We start from the raw sequence: 11,230 nt of genomic DNA, 5'->3' as shown, positions 1-11,230 counted from the left end.
TGTTGGGGGCAATGGAGCCGCTGTACTCTTCCCAATATTTCTTATTTTCCCTCCATAAAAATTGAGGTAAATGGGGCTAAAAAGATAAATACACCGATGAATTGGAGTCTTCTGAATTCTGATGTTTATTTTAAAATTTAAAGCTACGAAATAAATATACAACTTGTATTAAAAATATACACCTAAACGAAACAGCACTCCCTCTCATTCACTTAAATTATACCAAAACTACCTCCACCAGCGACTTCCCAACTGGTTGTGCTGCCAACAGCGTCATTAGCCATTTCGGCTTCATGCCATCAATGGGCTAACGCTAAGGGTGTCAACTCGGTCTAATTTTTTGGTTTTTGGCTAAAATTGAGACCGGAATCAAGGTACCTTGATTTTTGAATTTGAAAAATCGGAACCAGAAATTGGGTCCCGGTTTTTACCCGGTCCGGTAACCGGTTTTTTTTTTTTTTTTGAAATCTCATGAAAAAATTGTTTTCTGAAATGAAACCTCATGAAAAAATTGTTTCATTTCATAAAATGAAAAGAAGAGGGAGAAGAGAAGAAAATGGAAAAAGAAAAAATGAGGAGGGAGAGAAAGCTCTAGGAGGATGAAGAGGAAGAACAAAAAAAAAAAAAAAAGTAAAATATAAATGATGAGAAAACACAAATAATCTTCTTAATTTAATTATGACAAAGAAAGAATAAGTCCTAACCGTAAATCTACACCATCATACAAAAAGTAAGTGAAGTGAAATACCAAAAAACCGGATCAAACTAATTCAAATTCATTATTTCTTTACCTTTGCGTATTAAAAGACAAAATAACCCCAAATCAAATTCATTATTCCCTTACTAATTAAACTGGGTGAGCTTAATACCAAAGGGAAAAATAATAATTTGGCACCATCAAAGAAAAATCACTGTTATAGAGACATTGGCTCTTTTGTATATTATTATATATAAATGCACCCGGTTTTGGTTTCCTGGTTTTTACTGGGTGCCCAAAACGGGGACCAGAATCGGGGTCCCCGATTTTTTATTTTTTTGCAACCAGAACCGGAACTGGCTCCTGGTTTCCTGGTTTTCCGGTTTCCCATTTCCGGTTTAGGTTCCGCAGTAATTTTTGACACCCCTAACTAACGCAATCCCTATTAAATTAAAATTAAAATGATATGTTTGTGTGTATTTCTATAACAAATTCATTATTTTATGTTTGAATTGTGTTTAAAAAATAAAATTTTAAAAGTTAAAAAACAATTTTAACAAAAATTTCATTTTTAAGCTCCTATATTATTCTTGACATAATATCATATAGCGTCACACTTCTATAAAGGGAAAAATATTAAAAAGCCTCCCAAACTACTAGCCGTTTTCGATTTAGCCCCATGATGTTCCAAAAGTCATAAAGTTGCCTCCCAGACTACCAAACTTTTGCATTTTGGCCACTCCGTTAGTCAAAACTGTCAGTTTTGACGGAAATTGCAAAACGACGTCGTTTCGTTACGGTAAGTTACTGGAATGCCCTTTTTTTTAAAAAGATCAATTTTAAAAAGGGTTTAGGAAACGACGTCACAGCAGCTTCGTTTCTTCGTTTTCTTCTCCATGCAACCGTACAAATGAAGAAGAGAGCTGCTACGTCTACGACTGGAGAAAAAATGCTACAGGTACTAACATGGGCAGACAAAAACGAAGAAAGCTTGCTTACCCGATGATGCAAAAAAATTTGTGACTCCAGAGAAGATCACTGGGGCTGGCTCACTCGCCGCGACTTCCACGGATCCGACGAAGGCTTCGGTGGTTTTAAGGGCTCCTCTAGCGAAGGTTAGTTCGCTGGAAAATCATTCATCCGCACTAGATCGGTTCCCTTTAGAGTTTCGTTGAGTGTTGTTGTTGGTATTTCTAGGACAAACAGTGGCTGCCTGAGAGATAGAGAGAGAGGCGTGGGTTGCCGTGACCCATGCGGGTTTGGCTGCCAGACTCAGTCGTGGGTCAATAAACCCACGACGGGTCTCTAGCCAAGACCCGCTTGGGTCACCAGAGACCCACGGCATGGGTCAAATTAGAGGAAATTCTCCAATTTTTTGTTTTGGGTACGTTCTCCTTCTCCTTATTCCTCCTTTGTTTCTTGTGCTCTGTTCCTGGATTTGTGCCTCCTGTTCTGTGTTCCTCCTGTGTTTTTTGATTGGGCTTTACCCTGGGTAGGAAGTACTGGGCGATGTAAGTTTCCTGTGGTTTGTTGTTTTGGCTATTTAGTTTGAGTTCAGATACTTTGAAATCCACATTCAAAAGCAAGGGAAATGGAAGACATTTATAAAGAGTTAGATGAAGTCAAAGCAGAGATGGTAAAACTAAACAGAACTCCCAAGGCAGGAAACAATATCCAGACAACCACACAGTTGCACCAACACTTTTTCCTCCAATAGGAGGGAGAACGACTTCTCAAGAGGGCACGTCTTAACGGCGATTGGTGGAGCTGTGGGATCATCGGGTTCAACCAAGAACACCGTGCCATACGTTCCCTTGCCAAGAACCCGCCACCTTTGCCACATCGCCATGAAATCCGAACAAGCACAAAAACACAGAGAGTGAAAACAAAGCTGCTGTGTGTGTAGGCACTAGAGTGAAAACGACGTCGTCTCCTAAACCCTTTTTAAAATTGATTTTATTTTTTTAAAAGGGCATTTTAGTAACTTACCGTAATGAAGCGACGTCGTTTTGCAATTTCCGTCCAAACTGACGATTTTGACTAACGGAGTGGCTAAAATGCAAAAGTTTGGTAGTTTGGGGGCTACTTTATGACTTTTAGAACATCATGGGCTAAATCGAAAATGGCTGGTAGTTTGATGAGTTTTTTTATATTTTTCCCCTTCTATAAAATATCTTATTTCTAAGTAAGTAATCTCTCCATATAGAGTCACATTTTTTTGAGTTACAGAATAAGGGTGCGTTTGGGAGTACGTTTTCAAAAAAATAATCTGCGATTTTAAACCAAATCGTAATTTTAAGGTGTTTGGGATTGCGATTTTAAAAACGCAAATTTTAAAATCGCAAAAAAATTTGCGATTTCCATAAGCTGATTAGAAGGTGCTTATTTGAAAAAGTGCGAATTTAAAACAAAATCACGATTTCTATTAAAAATATATTTGGCGCAATAGTTACCTTTTTTAGAACGGAAATGAAAAAAGTACCAAGAATACCCACCTAAAATATATTAAAACCCTTATTTTCTCTTCTTTTTTTTTTCTTCATCCTCTTTGTCTTGTTCATCCTTATTGGTAATTTGGTCATAAAACCGCAATTATATGCTAATGTTATCCAAACACTTAATTGATTAAAAAAGTACTTTTTAGTATGTTTTACCAAACACTTGTGCGATTTTAAAAAGTAGCGATTTTAAAAACACAATTTTTAAAAATACAATTTTTAAAATCGCACTTATTGAAATCGCACTCCCAAACGGGCCCTAAGACTTGTATAGAATACGGAGAGTGTGAAAATGTCGGGTCGTGGCAAGGGGTTGGGCAAAGGAGAAGCGTAGAGGCACAGGAGTAGGACGGACAACATACGAAGCCCACAGGGGAGGACGTTGTATGGCTTCGGTGGCTGAGAAGGTTTTTGGTTAGGTTTTATGAGAGTTGTAAATCGGCTTAATTTTTCCTACTGTAGTGGGTCTTAGGGTATGTTCTAGTATTCTCCGATAGGGATTCGTATTGCATAGTGAAAGCCCTTTACAGATAATATATAGGACATGGAGCAAGATTGTAGTAATTCTAATATTGAAGAAGAGGAAGAAGAAGACGAAGAAGAAGAAGAAGAAGGGAGAAGAGGAATGGAGACGAGAGAGGAGCGGGGGCCCAGCTCAGGAGGAGAAGCAGAGGAGGAAGATGTTGGAAACCTCTCAATCCCAAGGGGTGGACCCATTTACGTTCCCAATCTGGTGGGTCCCCTCTCGTCGGTTCCCAAGTTTGAGGCTTCTCTTCTCCATCAACTTCAGGTAGCTATTTTTGGAGTTGTTTTGTTTGTCTTTCCAATCACTTCATAAATTTAGTTTCTTGATTCTCCTAAAAGAATAAAAATTGTTGGGACGTTGTGCAGAATCTAGAAGCGGAAATACGTAGTTCTGATCCGTCTCAACAATGTGATGAAGATATTTCGTACGTACACAGCATCCTTGTGTTTCATATGCACTTAATCCCTTTTCTGCTACTACTCTAACTAAATTATTTAGTTGATAAATGCAGGGTCGATGAGCTTAAAATTTTGAGTGAAGAAGAATTAGTGGATATGGCTATGAAGGAAGCGTTTCAGGTACCTTGCTGTTTTTATTTGTTTATTTGCACCAAACTCAAAAAGTTATTTTTCTAATTATTAATGTTGCAGCAGGACAAAGAGGACTATGAAAGTCCTCTGCAACCTCCAGAAGAGCCCTCTTCCGCTGCAGAGTGAGTCATATATGTTATATGCATTTCTTCTTCTTCCTCTATGGTTGTTTTGACAATATCAAAATATGATCAGATAGCTTTTTATTCTCATCTATATGCATCTATTCGTTCCCTTTATCTTACTTTCTTGACGCACTGCTTAACAACCTTTCTATTACAACACCTTTCAGCCAAGTATTTGGGAAAGTTCCAGCCTTTGGAGTGTACCTATCATAAAAAATGCTTTTAGTGTCAACCATCTGAAGGGAATAGATAAATAAATAAAAAAGAGGAAATTTTTCTGCATGTTTTATCTTAAAACTCGGTATTGTTAGTAAAATCAGAAAAGTCGGGTGAAATCTCATACCCAATGTCTAGCAAAGTCCTAGTGTCTACGCTCCCTATGGCCAAGTTCTGCTCAAATTTTCCTCATCGACTTGCAAATTTTCTGCTTCAACACTCCCTATGGTTAAGTTCTGCTTTTTAATGATTTCATCTCTGCCGAATGTTTCATTGCTAGGCTTCTGATGAATAAGTGAAACTACTTATAGAAACATTAGGGTCTCGTTTGCTAAACGCAAAACATAAAATACTCAAAACTACTTTTACATTTATGTCACATCACAACCAAAAAGCAAAAAGCACCATCTACCCTAGATATTTTCCGTTTGCAAAAGCTGTTAGGTGGTCATCATCTGTGTTTGTGTTGATTGACATTATAGTTAGCAGTAGAATCCCTGAGCCATGATTTCAAACGTGATTCAGATTGACTCCCTTCAAATTTTCATACAATTTGCATATTATTGAGTCTAGGTGATTTGTGAGGGCTTCCTCTTTATATTTTGGATGAACTTATATTTTCCAGATATAGATCCTTTTAGAGAATAGTATACACTGTATCAATAAATGGTCCATGAAATTCATGGAAATATAAGAGTTATCCATCAAGGAAATATAATTGATAGATATCAATAATGGTCCTTTTAGACAGTAATTGATGGACAACTCTTCTGCAAGAGAAAAAAGAGAGGGAGGGGTGGGTGGTGTGAGCCTTATTTTTTTTTTTAAAAGTTAACATTTTTGGAATGTAATTCATTTGAATGTAATATCCAGGAAAAAAGATGATTGCAGGAGATCAAGCAATCCTTCAGTAACCGAATGCGCTCAAGGTAACAACTCAACGAAGAGAAAGAAAGACAACAACTCAAGAAAGGGAAAGAAAACAAAGGCAAACAATCATGCCGTTGAGGTATGCTACCCATGCAATTATATTCATTTTGCGATGTTGTCTGTATGTGCTATATGATACTATTTACTTTTCACTTTTTTGGGTTTGTCTGTTTTGTTTTCAAATGTTACCTAAGTATTGGAAGTGCGGTTCAGTTATATTAATCTCTCTTATCTATAGAGTCTGAATTTGAAAGCTTTTGGTGTACGTTGGTTACTAGGTGAGTTCCATTTAGCATATCATTTCATTTTTTTGGTATAAACCCAAACTAAGAAAAAGGAAAAATGGTTTAAGGGTTTATTTAGGACTTAGTGTATGCTTGTTGACAATGTATGTTTTAGTCTATACATTTATTATTGTTTGGAATAAACTTGAGTGGTGTTATGTACAGGCTATCAGTATATTGTTTAGTGGTGTTACAATTCAAAATGCTTGTCTGCTTGTCAGTGCTCTTTTTTTTTTTTAATCATTTTCCTTGCTACATTAAGTTTCATCTGTTCTTGATGAAATCTGATAATTTATAGCTGGTATCTGTCCAGAGTAGTTATACTGCAAAGGTGGAGCAATTTGTGAAAGTCAAACAAAAGCAGGATGAAGACAAAGCAGCAGCAAGACTGCATTCATTCAAGTTTGTATATTGACATTTCTATGGAGCTCTTTAATTATTCTTATTTTTTATTATATTTCTCTTGTTTTGGTCCACTGCTAGTTGCAAGATCAATGAATGTTCCATTACATTATCAGAAAGAACAGAAAGGATGAAATCTCTCCGGTTTACAAATTCTGCAACGAAGGTATGCTTGAAAAATGCCTATTGCACAACGCACATGCTGGTCTTGATTTATCTTGAAGAATGTATATGGAAATCCACCTTGTAGATGCTTTAAGACTCAGTTTGTATTCCAGCTGCCTTCTTCTTAATATGCTATTTTTGCCTTGAATTTTATCTATATTAATACTATAATTAATCTCCCCATAGCTTGTCCCACTTGCTCCCTCCTCTCTCTCTTAGTTAGATATAGTATCTATATTTTTTTTATTTCTTTGAGAGAAAAAGCTAAAAAAGAAAAAAAAAAAAAAACCAACTGAAATGATTGAAATTTTGAGGATTGAGCAGTCAGTGATGGAATTAAAGGCTTTCTTCTTTAAGAAACTTTATCATTAAGCTGCTCTGTTGGATTTTAATATTTCTAACTTTTAAGCTTGTTTAGATCTCTTCTCTTCTTTTAATCATGTGTTTCTCTTGTATACATATTGTGTACTTGGGTTGCACCTTTGCGTTTTTTACTTGTGATTACTTATCAAAAAAAAAAAAACAACTGAAACAAAGCCTGATTCTAAGTTGAGTTTTTTTTTTGGTTTAGGCAAGATGCATAGTTGTATGAAATTGTTGTGGGCTGCGGTGAAGCTTTTATTTAACTGTTCATGGACATGTGGGCATAATGTCAGATTGTGACAAATGATTTCCACAGCTGATTATTGACAATATAGACCTTCTAATTGATCTTTCAATACCTAATAAGAATCATGGATGGTCATACTAAAGTAACGAAGGAATTTCCAAGATTGTTTATTCTGATATATTACGTTTCTTTTACTAGAGGTTTGAACTACATTTTTTTTTGGGTTGTGAACGAGGTTTGAATTAAGAATAAATCCTCCTTGGCATTATTTTTATGTCTGTATCTCCATATAGCTTGGATAATGTTTCATAATTATCACGACACTCAAAAGCTTTACATTGAGAACTGATGCTGCGTTCTAGGTTTTTATATGAATAACAAATAAATCATACTTGAGGGTTATTGACTTTGACCATAAGGATACCCATATTTTTTGATAACGGAACTCTTTTTTTATTTTTTATTTTTTTAATATTAGTTATTCATATTCACACCTATAATATCAAATTGCTGAATCTGACTATTCAAAATGGTTGAGATTTTGTATTTACCCTCAATGCTTTTATACAAATGCACTTATCAAAAAAATGCTTTTATACAAATGCACTGCAGGTGAAATCAGCAAGCATTGGGGAACACATTGCTGTGCGGTATCCAGATGTTGTTCTTTCTGTCGAGGTTTACCATAACTCACGGAAATGGGTAAAGGTATATCACTTTGAAAACAGTCTGGTTGGACTTTGTGGTATTTGGTTCAACAAGTTAAGATCATTTATAGGAAGAAAAATCGTGTATAGACCTAAAACCTATCTGCTATTGACATTTATGTGAAATTTTTTTGTAGACTCAAGAATTTTTGGTCCTAGGACGACAAAACTTGACTGAACTGAGGGATAAGATCTATTGTTTAACCGACCAGGTGATGCAAAAGGCTGGGCAGCATGATCCTTCTGGATATTTTCTTATAGAAGTAAGAAGCACTATTTGTTCACTGTTTGTTTTCATGAGGAACATAGTTCATTACCAAATCTAATAGAATGCTAATCTTTTGTAGGATGTATTCTGTAATGATTTGAGGGATCCCTCTGCTATAGATTATAGTGAACCTATATTTGATTGGCTCAGAAACTCCAGGAATGACGCTCTTAAAAAATGGGAATGCATCATAACAGGGGAATTACCACAGAAGCAGAAAGCAATTATAGGTGATGATGTTACCGGCTTACAATTGCCTCAGTTCAAAGCTGCTGACATGCACAGGATACGGTTTTGTGACTTGGGATTTCGACTTGGTGCTGGATATCTCTACTGTCACCAGGTAAGATTTCGATTGCAATGTATTCATTTTTTGATGGTATAAACATCTTTGTTCTTCAATGTATTCATCTTTTGATGGTATAAACATCTTTGTTCTTTCTTGTTCTTTTTTTTCCCGCCATATCTTGCACATGGTGAAAGAAATGGCTTCATGTAATTTGTATGGCGCGACTTATCTTTCATGACATGAACTTTGTTGTTGGAAAAGTTATATTATAGCATGCCCATATAATTCTGTTGTTTGGGAATTGGTTGTCACAGGGAGACTGCAAGCATACAATCGTTATAAGAGACATGAGGTTAGTTCATCCAGAGGACGTGCACAACCGAGCTGGTTATCCAATAGTTGTGTTTCAATTAAAATTTCGTGTGCAGAAATGCGATGTCTGTAATATATATAGAGCTGCAAAGGTGACGGTGGATGACAAGTTAGCCCCGGAGAACCCGTGCTATTTTTGTAGAGACTGTTATTTTCTTCTGCACTATGGTAAGGACGAGTCTCTGCTGTATAGTGACTTCTCAGTATACGATTATCAACATGATTGATGCTGATGTCTATGTTATACAACATAATTCTTGTATTATAAATTGTAATTATGATACATGTGAAGTGGACCTTATTTGTTGGAATGGAGTTGGTAAAGCCCAAGTACTCGAGACACGCATCATCAATCTCAAGAGTGACCGAAGTATATATCTCCTAAACAACTGGATGACAATAATAAGAAAAGAGAGAGAGAGAATTGGCAATTCAAACTCGTCATTGTAATGGTAAGGGTATATATATATATATATTGCACATCCCAGTGGTGTTTAAGCTTAGCAGCTCAATCAAGTAACCAGACTTAACATCGACTCTGGATGACTAAAATCATCTTCTAAATGGTTACTGATTCGTATAGACATTAATTGTTGGGCAAGTTGGATGAGCTCAAAGCCCGTAGCCATGTAAATGCCTAGCCCATCTTCTAGCCATGTAAGGATCGTGGTAATCCCAACTTTCAACACGTACGGCTAGTACCACCAATATTCACATCTCTACCGGCACTTCCTGTTGCATTAAATTTATCCCCTAAGCTCACTACAGTTTCCCTTGTTCTAATGCATTCATCAACGTAGCATATCCCACATGAACACCATGTCCATACTCTCCCAAGTCTAATGAGATCCTCCTTTCTTCACCACCTTTTAGTTCTCCAATCCTTATGATTCTGCAATTGACTTCCTCCCCAATTCTCAATTAGATATCTCTAATGATGCCTCCCAGCATTCTTAATAGGAACTGTTAAAATTCTTGCATGACGAACCCGTTTGAAGTGCCGAATTTGGACCCTACATGAAACCTATGGATTGGAATGTGCACTTTCATATCGACAGCGTGGTAAGATCGTGTTGGACTATCAAGCAGATTGTGGATTTTTGTCAATGGATTTGCTTGCTCCATATAGAATAGACGATTAATGACTAGCAGTACAATCCACTTTCCATGGGATGTCATATGCCAATAGGAAAAGCTACCTGTTGTAGCTAATGAGTAGGTAACAATGGCCAAATGATCAATGGGTCTAAGGGAGAAAATCACTAATGTCATCAACTGATTGAGCAGTCTCAGGTGTGGCCCATTGGGGCTTGCATCAAAGACCAAGTTAGGGTGTGTTTGGCAATCCATTTTTCCTTTGCAGTTAAAAATGATTGATTTAGTATAAAATTTTGAATTTTTTTGTATTAAAAAGTGGAAAAAAAAAAGTTCATGTTTTTGTAGTAATTTTTTTTTTTAAAAAATTTAAATAGTCATAAAAAGTAAAAAAAAAAGTAAAAATATTTTGATGCTGATTTTTTTTTTTTTTTTTGAAAAATAGTGTGTGAACAATAACAAATGGATGAAAGGGGTTTGCCAAACACTCCCTTAAGTCGGTTGCTTGTTGATGTTGAGATGGTTTTTTTTTTTTTTGGCACAAAAAAAAATAACATAACAAGCATTCCCAATCATTTGTTGACCTTGATTTTTGTAAAATCTAATAATTAGCTTTCCTAGGTTTCCGAAAAAACTACCAAAATACAACTATCACCCAAACATCAATTGTTAATTTTATTCAATTTAATTTCTAGTTTTGTTTTCTATTTTTAAACCATCCAATCATAATTTAAAAATTTTCTTTTCTTTTGGATATATATACGAATACGATTATCTTCACTCCTTGAGCTTCGGATTATCCTCACTAACCCAAACAAGACTGACTGCAAGTCTGCAATAGCCAATAGTGATGAGTAGCAAATAGCAATGGAGTCATCAATTTTTTTTTTTTTTTTTTTTTTTTTTGAGGAAGAGTCATCAATTAATTACTCTCTATTGTGTGTTCGTGGCAAATCTTGTGCAATAATCTCTAGACTGACACGTGTAATCAAATAGGACGAGTCCCCATCGACTCCTTGGCAGGTCGCATCCGTTGCTTTGATCTTCTCCCTGACAACGTGCCAGCCTTTCCCTCATCCCTGTTCACTCTCCTATGTAGTACATACCTCTTTTACTCCCTCTATTGGACAGCCACGTGTGAAAATAGACAGATGGCTTTCCTCTGTAGCGCGTCAACTCCTGGGCAAGAAAGGAAAGGAGAGGTCAGGATGAGGAGGCGAACGGCCGAGAAATGGCTATTGATACGGCGCTCGAGCAGAAATGGCGTGTGCCGAGTGGTCACGTGACATGCGTACGGCTGTCCCACCCTAAAGCAACCCTAGGCCATGTTTGGTTAACCATGAAAAACCTGCTTTTATACACATCCTTTAACAGCACAAACCAAACGTTCCCTTATTACCATTTTCTGTTTTCTCATTGTATTCCTTCCTTTTATAGATAAAAGAGAGCTTCTTGT

The 11,230-nt window shown here is 36.4% G+C and overlaps 1 protein-coding gene across 3 annotated transcripts; it reads left to right on the top strand.

Annotated features, from left to right (window-relative positions):
* Window positions 1-3,461: 3,461 nt before the first annotated feature.
* On the top strand, window positions 3,462-9,021 carry LOC132172503 (snRNA-activating protein complex subunit). Of its 3 annotated transcripts, none has more exons than XM_059584017.1 (11): window positions 3,462-3,985; window positions 4,087-4,145; window positions 4,233-4,299; window positions 4,372-4,433; window positions 5,526-5,661; window positions 6,180-6,268; window positions 6,350-6,434; window positions 7,656-7,751; window positions 7,888-8,013; window positions 8,098-8,361; window positions 8,622-9,021. In XM_059584017.1, exons 1-11 carry the CDS (start codon window positions 3,740-3,742, stop codon window positions 8,904-8,906), a joined length of 1,515 nt encoding a protein of 504 aa, XP_059440000.1. In that variant the 5' UTR covers window positions 3,462-3,739; the 3' UTR covers window positions 8,907-9,021. The 3 variants fall into 3 exon arrangements, with proteins under 3 accessions (XP_059440000.1, XP_059439999.1, XP_059439998.1); XM_059584016.1 differs by having other exon boundaries at window positions 4,060-4,145; window positions 4,375-4,433; XM_059584015.1 differs by having other exon boundaries at window positions 4,060-4,145.
* Window positions 9,022-11,230: the final 2,209 nt, after the last annotated feature.

This window comes from Corylus avellana, chromosome ca2 (genome assembly GCF_901000735.1).
Source record: "Corylus avellana chromosome ca2, CavTom2PMs-1.0".
NCBI classification, from domain to species: Eukaryota; Viridiplantae; Streptophyta; class Magnoliopsida; order Fagales; family Betulaceae; genus Corylus; species Corylus avellana.
Note: the sequence above shows the minus strand (reverse complement) of the source record. Positions and strands in the feature narration are given on the sequence as shown.